The sequence below is a fragment of the Caloenas nicobarica genome, chromosome 13, assembly GCF_036013445.1.
Source record: "Caloenas nicobarica isolate bCalNic1 chromosome 13, bCalNic1.hap1, whole genome shotgun sequence".
NCBI classification, from domain to species: Eukaryota; Metazoa; Chordata; class Aves; order Columbiformes; family Columbidae; genus Caloenas; species Caloenas nicobarica.
This window is the reverse complement of record NC_088257.1, coordinates 10,263,000-10,290,991: the sequence shown is the minus strand read 5'-3', so window position 1 is coordinate 10,290,991 and position 27,992 is coordinate 10,263,000. Positions and strand designations below refer to the sequence as shown.

The following is a 27,992-nucleotide window of genomic DNA, read 5'->3' as shown; positions in this document are numbered from 1 at the left end:
GAGCGCGGCGATGCCGGGCGGCGGGGCCGGGCTGCGGCGGGCGCTGCTGGGAGCGCGGCGGGCGGCGGGCGCGGCGGCCCGGGGAGCCGCCATGGTGAGGGGCCCGGCGGGGCGGGGGGGCGGCCGGGACCCGCCCGGGGCGGGCGGCGGCGGGGCCGGGTCCTGCGGGCCCGGCGGGAGCGGGGCGGAGGGGCCGCCCACGGCCACGCGTGCTCGGGGCGCAGCCTCCGGCCCCGCTCCCCGCCCGGTGGCTGGTGGGTGTTTGTGCATGAAGCTGATCGCTAATGGCTCTCACCCATCAAACGGGCAATATTTAACACTCATTTTTTTAATGTAATTAATGGCTGCTTTTCCCCCCTGAACTTCTAGATGAAGGTTATCGATGACGGAGGTTAAACCTCACGATGATTACGTGTCGCCCGTGTGTTGTGGGTCAGGTCATGATATTTTGCGCTAGGTCAATATTGGCGTGTCGGTGCCCACACTGCACGTTTCTGCTTTTTGGGTGGGCCCCGTGACTGTGGGCGTGTGACTGAAAATGTAAATGGCATCTCCCACCTTCTCTTTTTCTTTTTGCAAGCAAGTTCCTGCTGCTTTCTGCTACATTTCTGAATATATTGTGGATGTGTTGGAGGGACTAACGCGGGTAACTTATTCCTTATCAAAACGCTGCAATTGGCGCGCTCTGGGGCCTGCATCAAACTCACTCTCTGTATTTCTATTAAAAACTACACCATTTAATTTGAAGGCACAGCACCGCCTTGGCAATGCCTGTGTGTCTCGGGAAGGTGACTGCAACGTCCCTAAAACCAACAGAGATCATCCACTGCCCGCCAGGGACTGAACTTGGTGCTGCCTCCTGGTTGCAGTCCTGGACTTTGCTATCTCAAAAAAAGAACGCCCGCATGATTTTTTGTAAATTAGCCTACTCATTTCATCTCTTGCCAGATAAAAATACATTTCAAGACAGCAATTAGCTTTTGCATTTTTTGTATGTGCTTGGAAAAAGAAGAGTGTAAGAAATTCATGCCTGCAACTGCAGTTATAGCAACAACAAATCTGATATTTGTATTCTCACAAGGCCAAAGCTGTGTTTGAAGCGTAAAGAGCCTAAATTAGTTCATTTTGGGATCTGTAAAACCCATCTATTGGACTGGGTGTATCCTGCTGAACCCGAGCGGTGGCAGTGATGCCGTCAGATCGACTTATGCCGTTTCGGGGTTTTTGGCCCTTGTTATTGGTGAAAATGTTGCTCCTCGGCTGTCTGCACGTCCAAGCCTTGCCGAGGTCGCACTAATTGCGTTAATTCCTGCTCTGCTCGGGCTCGCAGCCCCATCTGGTGGCACTGGGGCTCCGGCCGGTCTCTGCAGCGGAGCTGCCGGCGCTGCCAAAGTCAAAGTCACCGCCCCCGAGCTGCCGTGGTGCCCACAGACCCCCCGCGCCTCGGGGGTGCTCTGGGGCAAAATCGCTCAGCCCTTTTCTGGAGGTTCTCACAAACCTGTGCTGGCTGCTGATTTAACGGCTACAGCAGCCTGAATTTTGTTCTGCTGGGGACAGAAGTTCATCCCATTAAAGCATGGTGTTTATAATGTGAGTTTTGAGACCCACTTGTTAGAATGTAGCGTCTAAGTAATCTCTGATGCCCTTAGTCTCTGCTCTTTTTTTTTATATATCAAAGCTCTGAACACCCCGCAGAATTCTCCTCTATCTGCGGGTCTGGCTCTGGCCTCATGTGCAGTTCAGACAGTGATTCGGATATTTAAGCAGATGGTGTGATTTGTTACGTCCGTGTTCCCAGCGGCTTAAGAAGGGCTAATTTGCTTAAAACAGGACATATTTAAACATAGGTGCTTTGCAGAATCTAGTGCTTATAGAAGTAACTTGTAGCATATCGTAATTGTGTCTTTATTGTATTTTTTTTTCTTTTCATTGTGAGTTAAAAAGCTCTTTATTGCTTGCAGAAACTCCACAATGTGTGCTATCTTTAAATCTGTTCCAGCTCCCTTAGGAATAGCAGCATGCAAGTTGTGGAGAACACAATTTCCTATTTTGCTTCTGTCTTTTTAGATATTCCCCTGATATCCCTTTTAACCTTGTAATTGTACATTTAGCATATAATGTAACTAATCCTTTATTTATGTGACAGAATGGAATATCTGAAAATTAATTCAGTTGTTATGGCATTTGGATGATTGAGGTGAACGAGGGTACAGGTGTGCTGGTGTCCATGTTCATTCCCATGAAGGAGCCTGATGCTCTTCGTTAGCTTTGTACAAAAGCATTTGCTGAACTTAATTGACCAAACAGAAATGGTCTTTCTTGGCCGTTTTGAGTTAAGCTGGTCTGTGAAATTATAGATGGTACGAAACTGTACAGTGAATTTTCTACCTCTTTACCTTTCTACAATATATAACCACAATTTCATTGTGTGGTTTTCTTATTGTTGGACAAAAGAGAACCTCAGCCTCACTCCTATAATGTTTTTTTTTCCTCAATAGTCTTCGCAGTCTCACTGGTTGACAGCAGAGGAGAGGAACCAAGTTTTACTTGATCTCAAAGCTTCTGGCTGGTCTGAGTTAGGTGAAAGAGACGCCATCTACAAAGAGTTCAATTTCAAAAATTTTAATCAGGTAATTCTTTTTATATACCACTTTGAATATAAAGGAAATGTAATTGCTTTGATTTCCATATGATCCTGATGGGAAAGTGTTTATATTCAAAATTTGAGAGCATCCTTGTGGGGCCAAACTATCTTGGGTTTGCCTTGACAGATTGCTCTCTGATTCTGATCTCATTAGGTGGACTAAATTAATTCTGTTTTGTAGTTGTTAAGTAGATTTTTTTCTAATATTACAATTTCTTGATTATAATAGCAGGGCCAGTACTATGGGATTAGACAAATATTATTTGATCCTGGTATTTTTTTCATTACTGGCACTCATAAATGAATGCTAGAAATACATAGCTGATGTACAGTGGGGTTCATTTTTGACTGGAAAAACTTGAGAAAAATGGGATCAGAACAGAAAGTTTTGGGAAATAAGGTGGAGAAAATACGATACGTTTTGCCTTCTCAGCAGGAAGGCAGAATTCTGGTATATTCTGGAATGAATTGTAGTAGCTGATCTCGCAGTGTCTTCAGCATGGCAGGCTGGAGTTAGACCGCGTTGGGTTTTCATTTGGAGTCAGGATCCTGAGCCGTGTCTCAAACTCACGGTAACACATCTTGGACATCAGTCACAAACTTGCTTTAGAAATCCTGACTGTATCCTGAGATTTGCGGTCAGCTACATTCCGCTCAAAAATTGCCTTCTGAGGAGCCATGACATTGCTTAGGAAAAAGTCACGTTCCAAGAGCAGGCGTTTCCCTTCTGTTTTATTTCTGAAGGGGGTGAGCGCTGTCTCAGTAGGAGAGGAAACCTCAGGCTTTGTTCGGGCGATGGCTCCTGCCGAGCTGTTTTTTCCCGCTGTGAGGGGCACGGGGTGAGCTCCAGGCTTTGTCGGTGTGCGGGGGGACCTGGAGCTTTGCTCTCAGCTTCTCATTTACATGGCTGTGCCTCAACCCTGATCAAGATTTTTTTGGAAATCACAGTGAGCTACATAAACAACAACTTGTAAGGCTGGCTCTTTATTTTTTCCCCATTTCGTGCAGTAGCTATCATGGCAAGGAAAGCCTGGGCAGTAGAGAGAAGGTGGGTGAGGAGCTGGCCCCTCTGAGCTGGGGGAAAGCAGAAGAGAAAACTTCAGACAAATCCAGCTCAGGAGCAGAATGGTGCTGGCCCAGGGAGCACATCCAGAGCCCCGAGTACATCTTTTCCTGGATTGCACTTCAAACCTGAACGTTAATACAGAACAAATAAAACTGTATCAGATAATTCAGAGGGGAAGGAAGGAGGGAAGCCCGTGAGAGGGAGCTCACATGAAGCCTCGGTGAGATGTGCAGGCAGCTCCGAGCTGGAGCAACCAGGAGAGACTGGCACGTTTGATACCGATGAGGTGGAAGTAACCCTTGGAAGAGTTGAGATTTTCAGCCTTTGTGCTTTGAATATTCATGAAACTGCATCTCTGCAGGGGCATGGTCAGAGTCTTTGTTGGTTCAGCACAACTAGAAACGACTTTTTTTCCCAAAGTTAATAAAAAGTGGTTTTGCACACTGTAAATAAATCGGTTTGATCAGAGGGACTTCTGTGTGCCAACAGACAGGTCAAGAGACAAACCAGTGTGCCCCAGCAGCAGATATTTAGAAAACCCATTGCTATGGCAAAAAATTACAAAATTGTGGGGTTTTGACTGTGCATGTTTGTCTTACAACATAGGTAGATATCCATATGTCTTCCTCATTTGAAGACTGATGAAGCACAGTATGTTTAATATGGTCATTAGGAAATGATGTAGTATACATTTATAGTTCTGGTACATGTCATCTTAGGGTACTCAAAAAAAATTGCCACTTGAATTGTTTGGGAGATATTGGTACAGGCTTTTTCATTCTTGGTTGCCCTTCGTGGATGTTGGGGAAGGCAGAAACGAGAACAGAGTCTGGAAATCGGCTTCAAAACTGAACATTCTGTGTCCAGCCAGGAGAACGAGCTGGGCAGGTGGGTCCCCTGGTTGGATCAAGGTTTATGTGCAAACATCTGAAGGCAGAATTTCACCTGCTGATTTGTAGGAGCTACTGCAGTGTCCCCGTTTGCAGTCGTGGAGGGCAGAACCTGTTCCTGTTATCGGAGTCCCGGGAAAGGGCTCAACGTGCAGATCCAGAGGGGATGCTCAGAGCTGGTATTAGGGAGCAAGTATTTGCCTTTCGATAAGTTGAAGCTGAAAGTAAATTAAAATTATGGATGTATGCTTATTGATGCATATGTTTATAATAACTATTAATAAATATTGTGCTTATTACCACCTAGGGAACAAATGACAAAAGCGGAGCTATATCTGCATGGTACTTTGGGAGAATTTAGTCCTGCAATGAAAAAAATCAAACTTGCAGATACAACTTATTTCATTTCACTTAATGAATATTCTGTTTGCGTTATTTAAAGTGTGAGTATTCAGTAAAAGTCACAGGACTGAGAATTATCATTTCCTCACTGATCTTCCTGCTGCCCTTTTACAGATGGTGTAAAATCAGGTGTGTATAAAAAAAGAAAAAAAAAAGAAGAAAAAAGTAGTTGAGCTGACATGAAAGGTATTTCAGATTTATGTTTTGCAGATGATATTGGTATGATTAATGTATTCATTGCTTTTTTTTATTGCTTCTCACAGATAATGTTCATGATGCATGGAAAATTCTGTGGCTTTAAAATCTCTGCCAGGTTTACAAAGTCTGTGTATGTCAACAGATGTTAAGAATATAAACACAACTTTTATTATAAAGTCCTGCAAATGTGTAGACATGAGTTTGGTTTATGTATATTATTTTCAGCATGAGAATGAAATGAAACTTCTGTGAAACAAGAGTTATTTAGATTCCTGAAGCTTTCAGGCTGAGATTAGCTCGGGTAAAAGCCATCAGCGACGGGCTGCCTCCGTTAAGGCTGACGAGCTAATGACACCGCTGGCTTAGGGAATTAGTTTGGAGCCCAGAACTTGAAAATGCTGGTGCCGTTAGTTAGTCGGAAGATATGTTTTCATGAAAATGGGCTTTTTGGGTACAATTCTCTACAAGAAGCTGGAAACCAGCCTGGGCCCCAGCTGGAAGCCCTTTGGTTGTGGTGGGTGCCCATCACACACTGGTCCTGGACTGGGTGCTGGTCTGTGTTCCTATTGCCTTCAGCGTGAGATGGCTGGTGGGTGTTCTGAGCCTTGTATGAAATATGAAATACTTTGACAGTGAGGGGAAAACCGCAAATGTAACTCAACTGTGGAGGAGGCACTTTGGAAGAGCCACCGCGCCGATCGCACCGATGCATCCATTCCTCCTTACGCCCTGCAGTTGCTGCGGGTTATTGCCACTGTTGAACAGCAGGTAGGCAGCGAGGAGTTAAACTCGGAGTCTTTTACCTCCAGGACCGTCGCTCGGGTGCACTGACCCAAGGACCCACATGATGCTCGGCAGAAACCTCTGACCATGAGCGAGATCTTGGCGAGCGCGTGTGCTCGGACCACGCCGTGGCAAGTCTCGAGCCCTGCCACAGGTCCAGGGGCTGCTGAGCTTCCGTGAGCCCCACAGCCACGTCAGGGAGCTTATTCAGGGCCTTTTTCCCTGGCTGCAGGGAAGAGAAAAGCTGCTAGTGATGCTTTCGGGCCGCTGCGTAGCACCAAACAGGCGCGCTCTAGTCCAGTCGTGTCTTTGTGCTACCAAAAACACTTCTCTTCCAGCTGTGGAGCAAGCCCTCTGCTTTCAGTCTGCCCAAGCAAAATTCAGAATCCTGATAGAAAGTTAATTTACACCTTCAGACCACGCTGGTAACTTCTCCCAATTATTGTTCTGCATGCTCAGAAAAGAAACTGCAGAAACGTTGGGACTAATGTTAAAAGCTGGTCATCGAGGGAGGGAAGGGTTGTTGAGGACCTCGATGTTCTCGCCTGTATCTCAGGAATTTCCTGGGATTTTCTCAGCAGTTCGGTACCTCTCGGGAGGGCTGATCCTGCAAAAGGTACAGAACTGCCTTAAAAATCAGAGTTTCCCCGGGTTCATCTTGAGCCCGATACCCGCAGGGCAGGTGGCTGCCAAGGGCTCCAGGGGATGGTGCTGAGCACACAGTTTGGCTCCTTTGCCCAGCTGCTCATTTTTGCCAAATTTGCAGGAACATCTTAACTCCGAGACTTCCATGTCTCTTGTCAAAGCTGGTTGGATTTGATCAGAGGGTTTAAGGGGCAACTGCCTGTGTGATTGCATTTCCTTCGGTAATCACGCCAAGGCAGAAAATGTAGTTAGGAAATTACAAAGGTGGGCACATTTGCTGATGGTCAGGTTCAACGTTTACAGCTGCTTTCTTTTATAGGGTAAGTTTTTAATTAAGGTTGGTTTCTTAAAAAAAAAAAAAAAATCATGTAGGAAGTCTCCATAAGACCTCTAACGTCATTTTGTAAAATGACAGGAAATCAAATGCTCTAAGAGATTTAAAATAGCTTTTAAAAATATCTTCTGTTTTGGGGCTACAGGACCAGGCAAAAGATGAGCCTGAGTGGAGGGGACAGTAAGGAAATGCCTTGGAGGACAGTGCTTAGCGAGAGTAGAAGCACATGTGTTTTGTTGGAATTGTTGCTTTTTGAGAACTTATTTAAAGATATGCAAAAAATCTAGAACTGTGTAATAAATTGTTATTCTCACTTTGCATTTCCTTTCTAAATTTTCTAGCTCTGTTGCTTGAAATCCAGAAAAAAAAAAAAAAGTAAAAAACCACAGACGAAACATGTTACAGTAGATGCCTTTTTTTTCCCCGTCCTCATGGAAATGCCAATTATTTTCCTTCAGCTGTAGGGACACATACTCAGATTTGTCCCTTTAAATTGATAATCCTTATTGTAGTATCACAATTACACATCTGAAGGAATTTTGTAGGATATGCAATGAATACTCTTTATTTATTTTGATGCTGGTACTTGGGGCCAGTCCCTGTAACGTCATCTGTCTCAACGTTCCCTTTTTCTACTCCCGGCACGTTGCTTTGTCTTCTGGATTGATCAAAGATTGGGAAATTTGTTTTTATGTACATAGGCAGTGTATTTCATTGCTGCTTTATGTACTTAATTTTTTGGCTGTTTGGCTGAAATCTGTCCACGTCTTTTACGTATTGAAAACATAATATCCTTTAACCTGCAGTCTGCAGAGTTAAAATGAATTTTATGTCAAATATTCGGTTGTGGACCACATCTCCAGCTTTTTATATGCCACAGTGGTCTTGTGGGTTTTTTTCTTCTCCATTGTCTGATAGTGAGGTCATTTTCAGTCCTCTGAGAAATTTTATTCCCAGCCAGATGCGGGCCATATATTAAAAGTAGCACCTGTGGCTAATATCACAGCAGCTTACCATAAATTTACATGGTAACTAGGATTATATCTGTCAAGACTGTTAAAAAATGTCTAGATTTAATTTGATTTCCAGTATTGAAGGAGCTCTCCAACATTTTGCTTCATAACTATATTTTAAAAGTTAAAATCACTCCATTGTTAAGTTTTATAGCACTCCCAGTGCCCATTAAGTTGATTTGTTAAATGGGGGTCAGAATAAAGCAAGCTGGCTACAGGAGGATCGGAAACCAACCCATTTGTGACAAATTTAGTCCTCACGTGTGAATCTTCTCAGAGCCGGGGACTGATTGGATTCAGGTGCAGCTTATGTCGGTTGTGTTTAACCTCAAAGCCTGAGCAGCCTCAGCCCCTGACTGTCACTTGTGCAAATCAAAAGACGAACCTGTTTTCATTTGTTTGGGGAGGAATTGCTATTTTTATTGTAGTATTTTAAATTTGGGTATTTTTAATGTAGCGGTTTTAATTTTCACTGTTTTTAATGTAGTATCAGTCTGCTCGCTCCCTCTGCTAGAGTTTTCATTAGATTGCCTATCGAACGAAATGTTTTTTTTGTCTGCCCAGGTAGGTGCTGGTTTTCATATAGTCATTCCTAAACTGGTTCATTTTCCATTATCCTTTGAATCCTCTCTCATATGCTGTGATTTGTGCACCTGCAAAGTTATGAAAGTATTTCTTTTAGTAGTTATGTTGTTCACTAACTTCCCTCAGTTTATGAATACAATAACCGATTTACAATAAATCAGAATTATTTATGGGTGGATTTATGGAGTTGAGAAAAACTTTGTATCTGAAAATAATGAATTTCTGGCGTATCTTCCTGTCGACATTTTCCTTTATTAGAAACTGATAGTGAAGTTTTTGGGACTGGCAGAGGTTGACCTGCTGGCTGAAATGAAGCCAATGAGCTGGCTCAAGTGTGCACAGTAAAATATATATGATTCCTGGATGGTCCAGCCTTCTTGTGATTGAGTAAATGACGCTCTCGCCTCCGAGTCGGCGGCTTGAGGTGCAGCTGTGGGATGTGGATGTGGTCCCCCTGCCCGCGCCACTGCCCGGCCCTGCCCGGGGAAGCAGGAGCTCCGGGGCTGGTGGAGCATGACGGGGGCTGTTCTGGGGAGATGGTTTGTTTGAAAGCTTCCGAGTCTCCTTCCCTGGCCTTAGAGGAGAAGATGCTGCTGGTGGGACACGGTGTGTCCAGTGATGTTCCCAGTTACCGGCCAGCGAGCGGTTCGCTACAGTGGGAAATTCTGCAGAGCTCGGAAGTCTGTACTGGTGGAAATAAGGAACTGGGTTGCATCTAGGCAGAAATTAAGTCCTTGGTACTGGGAGCCGGGAAATACTGGATTTATTTTCTTCTCATGGCCAGCATGACTGGCAGGGTATAAAACCACGTGTAAAGCCAGCCAGTGCTCCAGAATATTTTCAGACCAACGTTTTGCACTTGGCAAAGTTTCTCTGTTTCAGATAGCCTTAGTGCATGAGCAGCTTCTTGTGCCTTTTAAAGTCCTTCACAATTAGCCTTTCCTTATATATCTGGGAACTCTTGTTTTGTCCTTCAGTCCCTTCGTTAAAACTTTGGAGTTTAATGCATATGAGAAATTAATGTCTGATGAAAGTCAGGCAGGTGATGAGCAGTGATTGCTCCTCTTCTCATTGTGGGGTATCTCGTCTCCTCTTTGGCCAGGGTCTGTGTGTACGGGTCGCACTGCCCTTGTGTCCCATCTGTTTGGGACAAGTTACAGTACCAGTGTCACCGTTATAATGTCGTCCTGGCAGTACCACCAGTATCGGGCTGCCAGGATTGTGTAAAATTTCATTATATTAGTCATATTTAAATAAAACTAATCATGTTGAAGTTAAAGGTTCGGAGTAGGAATGTCCTTCATCTCTTTCATCATGCAAGGTGGCCCATCATAGGTGTTGGAGAAGTTGCATCAGTTTAATTTTTCTCGTGACTTAGCTGTAATTAGGGATGCTCATTTTCTTGATGAGCTAAGTCATATTTTGCCCTAGAATAAACCATTATTTTATTGGTTATAATTATTTGGGGCGGTGGTGTTCCTAATGGCTGAGTTTGCCCCACTGAGTAGACCTGTTGTATCTCCATTTAAACAGGCCACTGCTTAAATCTGCCCATCTGACCTTTGGGCTGCTCTCCAGTTGGCTCTAATACAAATGCTTTCCTTAAAAGATGAATTTATTATCACTCATGGAAAAATTATTACAGCATTTGCCTTGTGCTTGTTTCATGCATCGATCTGAAAGTGCAAAAGAAATTATTTGTCAAAATTCCTCTTGGACTTCACAAGCTGTCTTGTAGATTTGGAGTAGAAGAAATGTTTCTCCTTTTTTTCAGCTGCACAGATTGATTGCTCACTCTATTTGAATTAAACAGAACAAATGTTATATCAGCCATGTGGGCAGGGCCGCGGTACATTCATACCAAAGTACCACAAATGTGAGCAGGTCAACTTGATTTTAACTAAAGTTCAGACTCTTTCCTTGTTAAACCACCTTTGGAAAATGTCATAATTTTGAATTCAGTTGGCCACCTTCGTTTGGGGAAAACGCAAGTGTGACTGATGCTGCCTTTTCTGAAGATGGTCACTCAGAATGATTTTTTACTTTTTCAGTTAAGGAAACCTGGTGTCTTGCTACTCTCTATGCATTAAAATTTATTGTTATGAGAATGCTGGAAAGATGCTGATTAAATGCAAACAGCACATCTCTCTGTCTTGATTGTTTAACCTTTTGCATCCCCTTGCTTTTGGAATAATGCCTGACTGTGTTTTCCAACCATTAATTGCCTTTTACGCCAGCAGTTCTCACTTTCTCCTACTCCCATGAAGGAGGGAGAAGCTTTGGGATATTATCCTCTGCAATTGTAATTTAAAATGGACGCTGGCTGGCAAAATCAACTAAAATAAAACTGCAACGCCCCTGTTTAAAACTTAACCATTACTCACCAAAAAAGCACATCAAACCCGCTTAGCGGACATCCGTTAATCCCGCGGTGAGCCGTTTCGGGCTTTAATGCACACTGTTTTACACGTTAAGGGGTTTGAAGTCGCGGGCCAGCGCTGACCTTTCACATCTGCTCCCCTCGCAGTCGGAATCTCCGCTCGCCGCTCCCCGTCAGGCCGGATTAACGTGATGAAGTGCAGCGCTTCTGCTGGCTGCAATTTCGGGGTTTTGATCAGAATTATTTCTTTCACAAACAATCACGGTTGGCTAAAACGTTACATCTGCTCTGAAAAGCCACTGGCAGGCCCGTAGTTTATCGAGGTGACCTGAGTGTAATTTTTTTTTTTTTTTTATTCCTCTTTATTCCCACAAACCTGCTTCATATGGGCTTACCTAGTGCTAGGGGTGCTGTGTAGGAAAAGGTGGTTTTATTCCTCGGGTCAAAGAGGAATGTCCTGATTTCACGATTTAGTATGATTTTCCTCATGCCCTGATAACAGTAGGCAGTTAAATGTATGTCTGTGTATGACCAAGATGTCCGTGGTTGGGAGAATCTTTATTCCATGATACAGTAGGCGGGTGGGTGGTTGTAGCAAGCAAAACCAGCATTGGCTGTACAAGCCCAGGATGTTGTGTTTCTGCATGCATCTTGTAATGACCAATCTAATGAAAAAACAGAGGTGTACAAAGGGTTTCCCTTTGTGGTGTGCTTCTATGAATTTGTAAAAGAATTTGATGTTTGCTAGAGGACTGAGAATTAGTAGTTGTCTCCCCTTGTGAGCCCATCTCTCTGTTCCCAGGTGTACCAATGTACTAATGGTGTGGATTACCCAGAGGAACCCTTGTGTCTTAGTGAAAAAAATCAACCAGCCAAAAAAAACTTCGTGGGACCTCTCAAAATATTATACATTGAATGTACTCTGCCACTTCGAGCACATGGAGGGGTCTGAAGACAGCTGAAAATGTCAAATATAGCTTGTCTGTCTAAATTGTTGGCACTTAAATGAGCCTGGTTCTTAATAATGTGACTTAAGGCAGTTGTATTCCTTATTTCTCCATGACCTGCTCCACTCATTCTTCCAAATACCAGGGACAGGAGGTGAAACACAGGTCCAGGTGGCCTACAGGTCACAGAGGGACCAGTGGGCATGGGAAACCAGGCAAGGTACCAAACTGCTCCGAGACCGAAGGATGCCGCAAAGAGGAAGACGCTTGCTCTCTCCTACTCTTTCTTCAAAGGATTTGTCACTTCTAGAGTTGAAATGTCTGTTTGCAAAATAATGTTTGAATTTTATAGTGCAATATAAATTAAAAGCCAAACATGAAGACCTATTCTGACAATACAGCAGGATGCTTTCAGCATCCCTGGCTGGATCTGCAGTAAATGTTCCTCAGTTTGCTTTGTTTCATAGCATTAGGTCTTTTTAGCTTCTGACTTGGCCAAGAGGGTGATCAGAAGACCTCTTGAGAATTCCTCACACCTCCATTGTGATTTCTTTGTCACATCTTTGAATTGTTGACCCTGTCTTTAAAAAAAACCAAACCAAAACAGAACCAAAAAGCTGACAGTGTAGTGGGTAAGGGGCATAGTGGAAGATGGAACGGTCATGAGACCAGGCGCTTCTTCTCTTAATCCATCAGAAAGCAGTGCCTTTCTTATCACTCTTTGATGTTTTCCTAGGATCATAAACGGCAGAGATTTAGAGGATTATCAGATGCAGGATATGATTGCCCTTGGATACTCAGCAGAGAAGATTTTGGATATTAAACTGGTAGTACGTGTAATCTTGGCCAAAAGACCAAGGAGAATTTTGTCTGAGCACTCACTATGTTATCCACAGCACGCATGGCATGTGAACTTCGTTTTCATGTCTACAGAATGAAATCATTCCTTCACGTGTGTTTAAAAAGAAACAGGGGTAAACCAGTAATATTTTGTCCTGATTTCACCAGGTCTGTTCCATCCAAAACATGGTGCGATGGGATAATGAATGTCTCTGTTCTTCTGCACCGTACCTGAGCTCTATAACAAAGTCAGAGGATTTGAGCACCTTTTCTGAAGTGGGGCAATTGCACAAATTAATTCTGATTTAGGCCGTTTTGCCACGGCTTCTCATCGCGGCTGAGGCTGGTTCATTGCCCAAGGGGCAGCACCCTTGTGCAGCACGAAGGACGTCGGTGGGCAGCGCCCTGGCAGAGGGTGCATGAACTGACAGGGCTGCAACTGGAGACCAGCCGCACCTTGTTACAGGTTTATTTTTGTGGTGGCTTGTGTGATGGCTTTATTACAGTACAGCCAGGGGTTTGATTTGCTGGTCCAAACATTTGCTTTAACAGGTGAAGTTATCATTGTTCTTTCAGTTGTGCAGCCGAGAGAGTTTATTATTTGAAGTGACTGATCACTTTAGCAGGTGCTTGGTTAATGGGGGCTTCACTGTATTATTTAATGGTTTTAGGTAGAGTGCAAAAAGCTCATTTTAAAAAGTAATGCTTCTCAAAATAGCCCTTTTATTTGGTGTAAACCTCCTGAGTGCAACCGTTATATTCCATTTTTGAGCACAAAGCATACAAAATTGGCTTGGGAGGTGGAGAGTCACATTTAGCTGACTATGTGGCTGGAGGACTTATTCTGTGTTCTAGTTCACTCCTGAAAACAGGGATTATTTTCCTTCTTTCTCTCTAAAATCTAATTTAGAGTTCTGTATTTTTGAATAAATAATATTTATGAGGCTATGTTTACCTAGAGAGCTAAGGAACTGAAACTGGGGGGAAAAAAAGGCATTTATTTTGAATATTTCTATGAAGTGATATATCACAAATATCATGGGACCTTGTTCCAGGCTTGGTTGGGATTTAGGATGTCTACTGATTTTGCAATAGTCTTTATGTGCAACTGTAATTATTTTAATCTACCTATAAGCAAATGAATGTGTTTTGTAATATGGTTGTATTAAGCCAGCAGAGTCTAGGCTTGAAACTTTTATCACTCTCAGAAAAAAGTTTTTATGCCGTTTTACGACATCTCCATGTTCTCTCACTTCTACTGCATCAAGTCTGTAAATCTTTTTGGTGCAATAGGTGATTAATTTTGGCGTGAAGTCTGTTCATTGAATCACCAAGAATATTATCTGCCTTCTGTTCACGAAATCCAGGTGCAATCACTTATTGTAATAAAAATGAGAACAGGAAAAAGGATCCTCAGCAGTGAGGCTGCTGGGAAAGTCAAGATGTGATGAGGAAGATGGTAACAGATGTAACATTTTGTGTTATTAGCAATAAGAGAAAAATATATCTAAAGTCAGCGGTTATGAAAATCCTGATATTAATAGACTGAGAAAAGAGAAAGTTGAGGTTTGTTGTGCAGATTGTGTGTATGTCACACGCTTAGCGAGCACGAGGGGAAGAGAAAAGGTGAGCGAGGAGAAGGCTGTAGGAGCAGGTCCCTGCTCTCTGCCTTCCTTGGTCCCTTTGCTCGTGTTGATCCCATGTCCCTCGGCCTCAGATGAAAATTTGTATTTGTTTTTCCAGACCAGTTGAGTCTCAGATGGGGCAAATGACTCTTGCACCTGCTTTACGACAAACTGATGTCATCACTTAGGTTGCTGCTGAGCTTGGGAGTTGAAGCCCTTGACTCAAACCTCTCTTGGAGAAGCTGCATCTCGAGCAGCATCAGGACGGTGTCATGTCTAGTGCCGCGCCTGGTCTGGGTCCTGCTGAGCGAGTGTAAAATTCCAAGTGGTTTGGGCTTTTCCTTGGACAGAATTCCTGAAATTGCCTTCTGTCATCTCCTGGAGCTCTTGACATTGTGCCGGTACCTGTGTGAGAAACGTCCCCATTGAGGAGAGGCTGTGCCTCCCAGCTCCGCTCCTCTTTGCCTCCATTTATTCTTCATGTTCTTCAAATTGGTAAATCATATGACAATAAACAGAAATACCCTCAATGAAGAGAGAAGGGGAAACTGTTGTTTATCTGGTCAGGTGGTTTAGATTAGCGGTGATGCTGGTCTGTATTATGTTACTTTAAATCATAGTGTCCCAACAGGACATAAATTATGAAGATTGTTACAGTATGTTTCATCCAATGTAAGATCAACAAATTGGAATAATTTTTTTTTATAGGAAAATCAGTGCTTTGGCAAGGTTACTGTTGAAGAATTTAATTTAACTTGAGCTTTGCTTGCATTATTTCTTAATATATAAAAACTATTTGCATAATGTATGAAGTATAAACATTTTTAGAATCAAAGGCAAGAATGCCTTTTCCAAGATTACATAGAGTGGCAAACTACTTAGAATAGATCAGTGTTTGTGCTTTTGCTGTCAAAAATGTTTGATATAGAGCTGGTGAGCTAGTTTCTTCACCGACATAATTGTAAACAAGTCTTGGGAGACAGAAACAGCATTCTTTGCAGAACATGGTGTAAAGGTCTTCACAGATCTAACATGGAGAGCAGTGTTTACAGCTGTAATATGAATATAAAAAGGTAACTTTTTAGAGAGCAAAGCAGCATTTCACTTTTGTATAAATGATGTGTGCAGATAAGTATGGGGGATGCGAGCAGTTGGTGCTGGATGTTAAAAGGATATTGTAAACACAGAAAAGCATAGGCAAATTACATTTGAAATTGTAGTTGTGGGGGTTTTTTTTTTTCAGTTTCACGTTTTGTTACGAAGACAGAAATGGCAGTATGTCTGCTGTATTCCTCTCCCATCCTTTCCCTTTATTAGTGTCGTTTGGAATTGAGAGTATGGTTTTCCCCAGTCCTGAGTGATGCCTGGGGAGTGGGGAGATTGGCTTGGGCTATTAAAGGGGCGAAAAAAAAATATCTGCCTGTGATGTGTGAGATGTTGCTCACCCCTAGACCCTTCTGGCTGCCCGTGTCTGGGTGGGGTGGGATGGAGAGAGAAGGGAAACGCGGGCACAACGCTGGAGCTGGCGTGGCCATCGCTTCCACTCTCACCAGAGAGATGGGGACGAGAATAATCTGAGTTTAGCTCTATTTCGGGACATGATTTAGTTGCATTCTCAAGGACTGTCCGGCTGTTCTTGGAATGGTATTAAAAAGGCGAAGAGCAGTGGGAAGGCGTTCCCCTGGTTTATGGCATGGTTGAACACAGGGCTAAGAAAAAAGAAGAAAAAATGAAAATATCTAATGCCACATGGATGTGGCGTCCCTGGGGATGGTTCAGGCAGATGATGCCATCAGGGGAGAATCCCACAATGGGCACCTGGTTTTGAGAATGAATACCTGTCCTCCTGTGCTGCAATCACCTTCCTAAATACCAGTTGGATTCCTCTTTTTTTGTGTGTTTTAACCATCTTGTCCTCTTTAGATGAAAAGTGTAGCCTTGTGAGATGGTTTTTGCATATTTGTAAGGTAAAAGTCTTTCTTAATGGAGTAAAGAGAGTTAAAATAAAACAAGCCCTGCATTTTTCTTGAGAGCACAACAGAAAATGTCATGAGATTAAGTCAAACCCTTGTGACTAGCTAAACATAACTTAAAGTAGCTTGACATTAATGAGATTTTTTTCCTTTTATCTACTGACCCATAGCTCACTGTTAGGTAGTAATGTCAGCTGGATATGTGAAAGCTTCTGCAGTTTGGAAGTGAACCTTAAGGATTTGAGTTTATTGTTGTTACACGTGTCAAACTCCTCCGGAGAACACGTGCTGTATACTGGGTGGTTTTTACTGGGGCGAATGGAAAGCAAATGTGTGAGGCGGCGTCATCATTGCCTTGTATGACAATGTCGCTATAACTTGTTTTATTTCTTCACTTCCCACTGATAAATGATACAGATGCAGGCTGGGTGGGTGGGGAAGGGAAGACAGGTAGCCCTCGCACGCCAGAAGGTCAAGGTTAATGCTACCTCCAGTGTAATAATGACAGATGGGAGGCAGAAACCTTAATGTACTTGTGATTAGCATATGGTTTCCTTGGCTGAGCGTCCGAAGGATTTAAGAAGCCTGGGTATGCTCTTCCTAGCATACGCATTTTAGAACAAATAAATAAAAAGTGTGTATGGTTATATTGTTGAGCCTTTCAGCTGTTTTTCTTGAATATCTCCACTTTTGAGTCAAGTACTGTCAGCTGCTTTGTTCTGGAGATGCTCTGGGATAATCCATCACTGGGGACTTGCGGGCGGTGATGTATTAGCACGACATATCGACCTGTGTTGCTTTGATGTGTAACTCATCAAGATAATGTTGGCAAGCGTTATACAAAAGCAGCATGTTTAAAAAGTATTAAGATGAATTGATTCCTTGCTTAAGAAGTGTGAAAGGAAGAATAATAGCAGATTAGCTCCGGGATGCCGCGGTTCTCCTGGAGCCGTGCAGCCACGTGCGGCGCAGAGGGATGGATGGAATTTCATTTTTTTCCTCCCACTTCTGACAGCAGATTGTCTGGCCCTGGTTTTCCCATTCTCAGGCAACAAAAGCCACATCAAGTTTTATTTTGTGATGGCATATTTTGTCACTTTCAAAAGAAGTTTGGCCAGTCTCAAACCACTATGTGATAGCCGAATATTTTAAAGTGGGGGGGAGGGTGTGTTTGATTGGCTTGGGGTTTTTTTTTACTTTATTAGGTTAACTTGTTCTTCCAATTGTAGCCCTGATTTGTATCTCATAGAGGCATGCTATGGCTGGTGGTATTAAAGAAACATTTTTAGAAGTAATGTTATGACTGAAACACCAGGTTTTAGTTCCTTTAGGTCCTTCTTTCATGGTTTTAAAAGATATGAAGGGAAGAGACATACTGGTACACCCAAGGCTTCTCCTTGTCTGTGCAGGATTCCTTCACTTGTTGCCTTTTCTAATGATGTTTGTGGCTCATTGAGGGGACCCTCTGTCTGCCGTCACTTGGGTGACATCATGAACTTATTTAGAGTAACCTGTATGTCTGGATGTTATTTTAGCCCAAATGTCCTAAAAGGGTTAGACTGAAAATGTCTGCCTGATGTGCCTGTTACTGAAATGTCAGAATACTTGATAATATTTAATACACCAAAGCCTCTTTTAACACTTCTTTATGCCTTCTAGAAAATGCACAAATCCTTTCTTTCTCCTCTATTTTTTTTCAGGGAAAAATCTGAAAAAGTTCTTGGTAGTGGCTGAGGGGCTGCAGATCTCTGTTACTAATATAACTAAAGTCGAGACTGTATTGGGTCTCGCTGTGGTGAATGAAGTACTTGCCCCACTTTCATCAAGAAATGTGTGATGGTCTGATAAACTCTGCCCACCAATGCAGTCTTGACAATGATCTTGCACTGCAGACTGCTTAATAATTTTCATTATTTTTAATTAAAGTTGAAGAAGTGCAGACTCCTACTCAAATTAAGGTTGGTTGTGTTGCCGGAATGTGGTAATTACTTTAATTGATCACAAGATAGTTTCCTCGATCACCAATTAGACCAAATTACTGATCAAGTTTCAAGACGTGAAGAAATGTCCAAGCTGATTTTATGTAATAGTGTTTTCATATCTAATCAAACCTAAATATCTTTTCGTTCCAGAGCCAATTGTATTTTCCCAAAGAAAGGTTACGGCTCTACAAATATAAAGGTGATTCATAAACAATAGCATTCCAATTCATTTAATTAGCAAAGGAAGTATTTAAGACCTTAATGGAGATCGTGCAACGTGTAATATAACCTGCATATATATGTAGGTGGGTGAGTTCCTCAGATGGACAGACAGACACTGGTAGAGCACACATGAACTTGGTAGGGATTTCATAAGTTTGATCTATTTTCCCCCTGCTGTTTGGTTGCACAGAGGCAATGTAGTTGCAGATGCATGTTTTAAACTTTTGGGGACATTTCTATATAGATTGCTGTGTTGGAAATACATTTCTATTAAGCCAACGAATACCCTAAAAACATTTAAATCTAGTATCGTTCAGCACTATTAATGCAGAAGTTTTGCAAATCATTGCTAACATCTAATGCACAACTTGGAGCTTTCTGCTTCAGACGTGCTGCTGAAACATTTGCAAATTTTTAAAAGTAATTGTTCACTTGAAGTAAAACTAAACCAAGTGAGAGCTTCAAGGGAAGTTAGGTTTTTCCCGAATTTTTGAATGCTCCCGGGTCAAAGAAAAAAGCTTTTTAATTGCTGACAGTTTGGTGATTTCCAAATGACAAACCTCATTGGAATGATTTCCCCTGATTATAACGTTTGCATTCATTTGACTGGCAAAGCAACTAACAAAGTCATACTTCATCCAGGCACTGATTCTTTTTTTTTTTTTTTTTTTTTACTTAAAGGTTTTTGTAATTTGTGAGAGGAAAAAAGACTGAAACTATTATCAACCATTATATGTTATTCATTGACCACATGTTTGTTTGAAACTGCCATCACTTGCTGGAATGCAGGCTATATACATTCTCTTCCATAAATTAGCACTAAAAAAAATACCTAAATCAGGTAGGGTTTTGTTGAGCTTGTTGTATTATAATATGAACCAGACTATAATGTGGATGTTACTTTTGCTTTGCATGTTAATTCAGGTCCAGAACCCCAACGGATGGTGCTCAGTATGAACAAAACCTGCTGACTTAGGGGTGTCCTGCTCACGCACTGAGGCCCTTCGGACCCTGCTGCGTAATTGTGTTCTTGATTTACATGGACATTCTAATTTGCTTTATAATGTAGTGATTTGCTTCTAAGTATTTTGGCAAGAGCCTGCTATTATTTCCTTCTTGAGCCTGTGATGAAACCTGCATCTTGAGGGAGCATGCTGTGCAGAATACAGGAATGGAGGATTGGGAAACCTATTTTAACTCATTTTAAGGGAAAATATTTTCTCATAAATCAGAGTGGCAAACTCCCCTGCCACCTTTCTCACTCCAGTAAAATAAATAGCAAAATAGCTACGTGAAAGGATGTGTTTCTGGAAGTGGTATCAGTAATGCTGTGGTGTGATGCGTAATTGGAAACGGCACATTTTGAGGATGCAGTAAGGGATGAGGGGTTTGGATGTTTAAAAATCACTGTTGGATGCCAAAGGTAGAATCATTGCTCTCATGCAATGGCTCTGAATCCTGGAGTAAGTAACATCGAGCAGTGTGATTTACTGGGGTCTGAAGGGGATGATTTCAGGAGCCTCAGGAAATGCATCGCTATCGTGAGAAGGTGAAATGCTCCTTGAATGCGCACAAGGCTGCGGTGCAGCAACCTGGAGCATCTCCAGGAGTTTTTGAGATTTTTTGGGGTGAATTTTGCAGATCCGCTGCCAGTCCTGGCAGGTGGAGGAGTATTTTCCTCTTTGCTCTTTCTCTCCTTAGGCTTTTGGATTTATGACACGTGTTGCTCTACAAGCAGAGAAGATGAATCACCACCCAGAATGGTTTAATGTCTACAGCAAGGTAAGATGTTCACCAGCCCTAGTTACAGGCATAGCAAGTTAAGGAGATGAAACCACTAGCTTTTTTTTTTTTTTTTTTTTTTTTTGTAGTTTATATGCGAGGAGGAGGTAGGGGAATGGAAAGAGGTGGTGTGTCTTTGTAAAGATATTTGAGATTTTAAAGACATATGGAGATATTTGTAGTGGTGATATGGCCCCAGGAATCAAACTCTTTGCAGTTGTTTGCTACCAGCTGCATGGTTGGGACCTGTCTTTCACCACACTGGCTGGGATCTAAAAGTAAAGTAGAAGCCTTTAAACTCATATTTAGCGAACCTGAATGAATGACTGTTTTGAAACTACCCACCAACCCTCGTTCTTTTCTGTGCGACAAGTCGAGAGCCCAGCGGTGCAGGGTAGCAGACTGTCGATGTATAGCTACCTAAATGGGAGCCTGGCAGTCTCAATTTAAGGTTGACTTTTTAAAAATTGTAGTCTCCAATGTCTCAACATAGCAGCTTATAAAATTTATTTATAATATTACCTGATGGTGGTCTCGTATTTACAAGGCTTGTAAGGTATACTGCAACCCCCGAATGAAAGTGCCGTGTGAAGGGGGAAATGATTGCTCTCCCTTTATTTTTATTTTCTAATACTTCTCATTGCATTGTAGCGAGTTGTTTCTTTTAGCATTTCGCAAATATATGGCAATCCCACTAAAAATATACCAAAAGGACACGTGGACAAGCAGCCTGTGGCTGGGAACCACCACCCCCAGAGCAGAACGTTCCCCCTAACAGAGGCATCCCAGCACAGGCTCCTCCTCATCAGCCCTTCAGGTCACCCTCTTTAAGGGGACATTAAATGATCAGCAGACAAAGTCCTTATCACCTACTCTTCATTATTTTCTTGGCTTTCCAGAATATTCAGAAATTTTTTCCCCTCCCTCCCCAAAATCTCAGTCAAAAGCGAGACAGAGTAACACCCAACGTGTCATCTGGCTTAGTCTAAACAAACCCGTGCAGGCAGCTGCGTCATAGCAAAATGCACCAGTCCGTTTGTTTTTCTTTTTGAAATTAATCTGCAACAAGCTCAGCGATGAAATTTTTTTTTTTTTTTTTTCCACCTTCAGAGTGCTGGTTTTTAACAAAACACATGGGCCCCTGACTCGGCTGTTGGCAGCTTGGTCACTGGCCCAGGTTCTTCATGAAACCAATCCATGGAATTTAAATGTAAAGATTGAGTTATTTAATCAGACACCTCTTGGATGAAGCCCAGGAACGCAAAGGCTGTTTTATTCTGCAACGGGGCTCGCTTTGGTCAGACTTCAGGCTCTGTTAAGCCTCCTCACCTCCAATGTCTCCTGGTTTACGTGAGCAGTAAGCATCATGTAAAACCAGTTCACTGCAGAGACACACAGCATTCCCAATGAACTGCTGCTCAGCCTATGTGGCAGAGATCAAAATGGCTTTGTAACCCCTTTCCTTTCCTTTGTGACAGGTTCAGATCACGCTGATTTCCCACGACTGCAGTGGACTGACCAAGAGAGACGTGAAGCTGGCTCAGTTTATTGACAAAGCCGCTGCCTCAGTGTAACCGAAATGTAAAGTGCTTTAGTAGAGTGTCCACCAGTATTTTTTATTTAAATGGTGTTCTTTATGCCTTGTAACCTTGATTTCACAAAACCCTTGAGACGAGAAATTTTGTAGAAAGAGTATCTTGGGCTTTTAGTCCAAGACCCCTCTGGATGCTTGTCCTTTGCCATTGTTGACTCCGCCTAAAATATTTAGCAGATAAACCAGCAACAAATCAATTTCAAACAATCCTTTTCTAGAAAGTAAAATAAGCTGGAATGGAAGGAGTAGCCCGCCCACACGTGTCGGTGTTCCCCAAGCCCACAGCAGCCGAGGCTGATGGCAGCTGCCACACGAGCCTGCCCTGTGCCCTGCCACGTCCCTCCTATAGATCTGTACATCTTGGCACTGCAGACAGCGTCAGAGCAGCCAGGCTGGGCCAGTCCCCTCTGCCTCAGTCCCTCCATCTCTACCAGTGAGCAGCGGCAAGTGCAAGGGATGCTGGTAAGAGCAGCGCAAGCAGCTGATGATCACAGAATCACAGAATGGTTTGGGTTGGAAGGGACCTTCCCAGCTCCCCCAGTGCCCCCCCTGCCACGAGCAGGGACATCTGCACCAGCTCAGGTTGCTCAGAGCCCCGTCCAGCCTGGCCTGGGATGTCTCCAGGGATGGGGCATCCACCACCTCTCTGGGCAACCTGGGCCAGGCTCTCACCACCCTCCGTGTAAACAATTTATTAAGTTGTGTTTCCTTGGAGTTTGCAGCTCAACCAGCAGTTACAACTCTTCGTTTTGGTGTTTATCTTGTGCTTGTCCAACAGCTCCTGCACCTCAGATGGGGAACAGCCGTATCCAGAAAAAAAAGTCTTGCTGTGTGCTTGAGAACCATTCCCCGTCTGTGGTGCAGGACTGGATCCTGCAGTTCCTGCAAACTTCAGCTCTCGTCCAGCAAATACAAAAGAATCCCAGTGAGCTCCTGACGCTCACATCATTAAATGAAGCATCCGCTTAAGGGCTTGGCTGGGTCAGGTCAGTGCTCAGCACCTTGCAGGATTATTTGTGTTGTAACGCTCCCCTATCTGCCAGATTGTTGGGGAGCAGCTTGGCCGAGCGCCCGGAGCACCGATGGGAGCTGCCGACAGCGGAGGAAGCAGCGTTCGCAGGATTCTTGCTAAGCTGGACTCAGCTGAAGCTATGCTCACCCCTTTTTTTTTTTTTTTCAGTAGCTACAATTACTCATTGCAGGCATTGTTGCAAGAGCTGCAGATCCCACTGACGAGGTTAAAAACACTTTCTTCGGTGGTTTCAAAGTCTTTGTTTTTATCCTGTGATCCTCACCGAGACAGATTTCCACTGCCGGCATGGAGATTTCATCCTGCTTAAGGCTTGCAATCCCACTGCCGAGTGTCCCTAACGTGCACCATCATGCCCTGCAAGCAGCTCTGGGTGCAGAGCTCCCAGGAGATTGACACCTCCGAAATGCCTGAGTGCATTGCTCGAATGACGCCGCGGCAGCACAGTTACCGAGAAGGGAGATACACAAGTGCCAAAATCTGTATCGGGTGTATATGCGAGGTGTGTGGTCTCTCAGATATTTGGGATACAAAATGCCACTAGCTGCCACGCAAGGATTCATGTGGATAAAATAAGAAAGGTATTTTTTGTTAATCCTTAGCAAGTGCGCTGTCATGTGCTAATTGATCGCGGTAAGCAAGATGTAAGATGTTGGGGTTTGTTGTCAGTAACCCTACTTGGGATATCGAGTTAATGCCTAAAAAGACCCAAATTCAGACTACGTGCGCAAATGTTCTTTGCTCACAAGTGCCTTTCCCCAGCGAAGCAGCAGATTTCCCCGATATGGCTTGAAAATGGTCACTGTTGTGAGGAATGAATAAAACTAAAACAAACAAGCAGGCTGTGATGTCTCCTGTTACGGGTGGGGAAATGAAATGAGCCTCACCCAGAGTTTTGACAACATCTCTGATGAACTGTGAAAACTCCGTTAGAAATTGATATATAATGCAATCACTTTTAATAAAACCAATAAAATCAAATTCCTCCTTTGTAATTTGTTTCTTTGTTATTATACATATGTGACAAAGCTGTTTAGTTTTAAGATAAATTTAAGATAAATAATATTTAGTTACTGGGAGGTCTTTGGTTTAGAGTATTGATATTTATTTACATACTCGGAGGAAAAAAAAAATCCCTACCAACTAATGTAGCTCAGGGAGCTGCACTGTCCAGCTACAGCATGGAGCTGTGCAGCCGTGGTGGTTTGAGGATCCTGAACGGTGAAGAGGCAAGAATACTCAGAAAAGGGGAGGGTGGCTTTGAAACACTTATGGTTTCTAGGTCAGTGCTTGTTTAGCCATAATTTCTTGTTAACTTCTGGGGCATCCCCTGGACCCGTGAGTGCCTTTTGTGAGCGTTGCTGTGCATAATAAATGTAATAAAACTAGTGAATAAACAGCTTCTGCTTTCTTTTCCAGTGAGTGCTGACTTCAGGGCAGTCTGAGACATGGAATCCTGGCTGTGCCGATGCTGTGAAGAGCTCTGCCGTCGCTGCTCACGATGCAGCTTCCCTCGGGGCTCCCAGCCCATGCCTTTGCCTCCAGCCCCGCGGGGTTTTGTTCGGCTGCAGGGTCGGTACCCACGCTGCTCACCTCGGGAGGCGGTGGCACTCTCCTGGGCTTCCCTTCGCCTTGCAGGCACTGGGAATTTTTTTCGTTATAAAGGCACCTTTTATTTTGATTTTGGTTTTTTTTTTGGACAGGGTTCCCAGCATTTCTGAAACTCATCCCAAATGTGCGATGAACCCTCATTGAACTCTACCTCCTGCCGCATCTCAGCACCATTTGCCACTCGCTGATCCCTGCAGAGCCGGGCAGGGGAACCTTGTGATGCTGAGGAGCCCTGAACCCCCTTCACAAAGCTCCCAAAATGCACAGCAGCCAGCTCACACCCGCTCCATGCTCCCACGTCTCCCCAGCTCCTCTCCATTTGCACATAACTGCTGGTGCGGCGAGAGCAGGATGCGGAGGGGCACAGGGAGGGGATGCACAGTGTCCCTGCCTGAGCTGGAACTTCATGGGAAATTTATAACAGCGAAGATTTAATGACAGGCACTGGACTTGGGATGGTAGACTCAGCCTAAGGCAGCTTCTGTTGTGAAGAGCATCGTCAGCTTTGTTCTGAACACAAGTCTTCTGCAGGTGATGGCATTGCTGGAGCTGTGCTGCTCCAGGACGATACAGTTTGAGCAGCTGCCCAAAATACAGCTTCCTTGGCTGTGCCAGCATCTCCTCGGGGTTGGTTTGGTTCCTGCTCCCAGCGTGGGTCGCAGCCTGACGTGGGATGGGGCCGCTCCTGCAAACTGATCGCGTTTCGCTGTCACTGCAAGGTTCAGCTCCTGGCTGGTAGCCACCAGCTTAAATATTCCCCTGGAGCCTTTGTAGTTTTGGTTTGGGTTGGGTTTTTTTTGGTTTTGGGGGTTTTTTTGCGTTAAGACTGATTGTGGCTTGAAGTATTGGGATAATCTATCATGGAACAGCCTTCTCCTTGCAGGTAACTTCCCTGCATTGAGTTTGATTTAACTCGGTGTGTCCCCTCACCAACCCAGTCCATGGCGTGTGGGAAATGCCATCCCTGGGGGACCCTTCGATGTTGCTATGTGGCCACAGGAAATTAAAAAGCAAAAACTTGAGGCTGAGAGAGCAGAGTAGGAAAGATGCCTGCGGCGTGTTGTGTGGTTGGGATGGCTGCTTGGGTCCTGTGAGGCTGGAGATCACACCTCTGAAACAGAGCCAGCGAATAATCCCTTCCTCAACATGGGAGCTCAAGTCCAGTAAACTGCAAAAATCACACTGGGAGGGCAGCGTTGATGTTGGATGTGCTCTGGAGCTCTGGGGATGGGGTCCTACAGGCAGCTCTGCAGGAACGTGTTAGAAAATAAACTTCTCTGTCTTGGTTTGTGAGTTATGGCCCTGTCTGACCGTGCTAGGATTCCTTCTGCCCTTCCTGCTCCTTCCAACTGCCCATACTTGTGGCGGAGTGTTTGAAGAAAAGGTGGGTTTTCTGTTAATTAACCTCTCTCATCAGGGGCAGTTTGGACATTAGAAGGCTAACGAGGATGTGTCTTCACCCAGCTGCTTCTCCAGGCTGGAAGCACGGACTGACATGGTTATTTTTCAGAGGCTTCCCTATTGGCTGTGATATGTCCCCTGTCCCAGGATGGGACTGGAGGGGTCACAGCATCCCCTGGGACATGTGCGGGCTGTGGTGCTGGTGGCCACTTGCTCGGCATCGTCCCTTCCTGGAGCCGTAAGGGTTCAGCAGAACAAAACCACAGAGTGGATCCTGTTGGACTGGAGTTTTCTGTTGGGTTGTGTCCCCCAGATGGCTTGGCCCTGGGTCAGGGATGCTTGCGGTGTCCCCAGTTAGCGGTGATGAGCATGATTTCTGGGTTTGCCCAGTTCCCTGCTCCAGCACTGCCTTCCTGCTCAGCCTTGCAGCCTGCCACGTCCCCAGCCCCACTCTGCCTTTTCCTCATCTGCAAGTGCTTTTCAATCATGCAAAACACAGTTTTGAAAGCCTCGAGCTTTTTGCAGCTTCTGATAGATGTGTGCATACCTGGCCTTTTCACCCCCAGGTTAATGAAGGGATTTGCCAATTAACTGAAGCTCATGAGTTCTTCTGCATGAGCTAGTTCCAGTTTTTCACAATTGTTTGTTCCAAGAAACGAATATTCGTGGCTTGCTCAAAGCTGCACCTCGGGATTAGCCAAATGTGTGTGTGTCCTGGAACAAGTGCTCGCAGAGCATCCAGACTAGCAAGCACAGAGATGCTGACTAATTGAAATAAATTGGCAATTGTTAATACTCCTTCTCTTAAAGAACAAAGACAAGAAGAAAACATGGATGTGAGTTATCCCACTGACATCAAAGGCTGTGTTTACGTAAGTGCTGCTCGCACTGAAGATCTGTTGCAGAGTTGGACTCTTTGGTGAGAGACTGACAACTTGTTTGCAAATGAACTTTGGAAGGAGCCCAGGCATGGCTGCCAGCAGTCCTGTGGTTAGAGCCAGGCCAGCATACGCGGCCTCTGGGGATGCTGGAGCCCTGGGAAGGGTCCCCAGGAAGACGAGAGGTCTCTGCTTGGGCTCCTGCATCATTTCCAGACCAGTGGTGGGTACACGAAGGAGGATTATCCCCCTAAAGCTCAAATGCTCCCCTCGTTGTAGGAGCCCTCATCATTTTCTTTTTGCTGTTAGATGCTAGTGCCAGGCTGACGTGATGGTGTGATGCTCCTCTGCGGGTCTGGCAGCGTTTGACCACTGGCTGCTCCCGCCTCAGCCCAGGGTGCCGGGGACAGAATTTTTATCTGGGCCTGTTGCGACAGTACAAGGGATGATGGTTTTAAACTGGAAGAGGAGAAATGCAGGCTAGACATGAAGAAGAAATTGTTTGCACTGAGGGTGGTGAGAGGTGGTCCCAGGTTGGCCAGAGAGGTGGTGGATGCCCCATCCCTGGAGACATCCCAGGCCAGGCTGGACGGGGCTCTGAGCAACCTGAGCTGGTGCAGATGTCCCTGCTCATGGCAGGGGGGGCACTGGGGGAGCTGGGAAGGTCCCTTCCAACCCAAACTGTTCTAAGATTCTGTGCCGGGACGGATGGGGCCCGCTGCCATGCAGCATCACGCCAGATCATCTCCCCCAGGTAGGAGGGGGTTTGTGCCTAAACCACTCAGCAACGCAAACACAGTAATATCTGCTTGTTATACTGCTAATGCAGAAATTTTTCTTTATCTAGGACTTGGCCCCGGCGCTTGCCCATGTGGTTTCTTCTTCTGGAAGTGACCTCGTAAGGTGGTGATGTCAAACAGCAAGTTCTACCCTCTTGAGGAAGCTAAGGAACACCTGGCTATTTCATGGAGCCATCAGGGAAGCTGCACACGGAGCATCCAGACCATTCCCAGAATGGACAAGTCACCTCCAATTTTCTTATTAGATCCTTCCAGCGTCTATTGGAGGCTGTTGCAAGTCATGCTCCCTTCTGCCAGCTCAGGTACACACAGAGCAAAGCCCTTTTAGTGCAGAGCTCCCCCCAGGTGATGCCGATGCTGCCGGACC

The 27,992-nt window shown here is 44.4% G+C and overlaps 1 protein-coding gene across 5 annotated transcripts; it reads left to right on the top strand.

Moving 5' to 3' along the window:
- Position 1: 1 nt before the first annotated feature.
- PCBD2 (pterin-4 alpha-carbinolamine dehydratase 2) lies at positions 2-27,700 on the top strand. Of its 5 annotated transcripts, none has more exons than XR_010606941.1 (6): positions 2-94; positions 2,499-2,630; positions 20,231-20,311; positions 21,790-21,892; positions 24,355-24,507; positions 24,639-25,240. XR_010606941.1 is itself a non-coding variant. In XM_065644056.1 (5 exons), exons 1-4 carry the CDS (start codon positions 11-13, stop codon positions 21,883-21,885), a joined length of 393 nt encoding a protein of 130 aa, XP_065500128.1. In that variant the 5' UTR covers positions 2-10; the 3' UTR covers positions 21,886-21,892; positions 27,673-27,700. The 5 variants fall into 5 exon arrangements, 3 of the variants coding, with proteins under 3 accessions (XP_065500128.1, XP_065500126.1, XP_065500125.1); XR_010606940.1 differs by having other exon boundaries at positions 21,790-22,367; positions 24,639-25,209; XM_065644056.1 differs by lacking the exons at positions 24,355-24,507; positions 24,639-25,240 and adding an exon at positions 27,673-27,700.
- The last annotated feature ends 292 nt before the right edge of the window (positions 27,701-27,992 follow it).

Excerpts from the sequence above, each read along its gene's own strand:
- PCBD2 (XM_065644056.1), top strand. The coding sequence starts at position 11 with ATGCCGGGCGGCGGGGCCGGGCTGCGGCGGGCGCTGCTGGGAGCGCGG. Across the intron at positions 95-2,498 it reads CGGCCCGGGGAGCCGCCATG|TCTTCGCAGTCTCACTGGTT; the intron begins GTGAGGGGCCCG and ends TTTCCTCAATAG. Across the intron at positions 20,312-21,789 it reads GGTTTAATGTCTACAGCAAG|GTTCAGATCACGCTGATTTC; the intron begins GTAAGATGTTCA and ends CCTTTGTGACAG.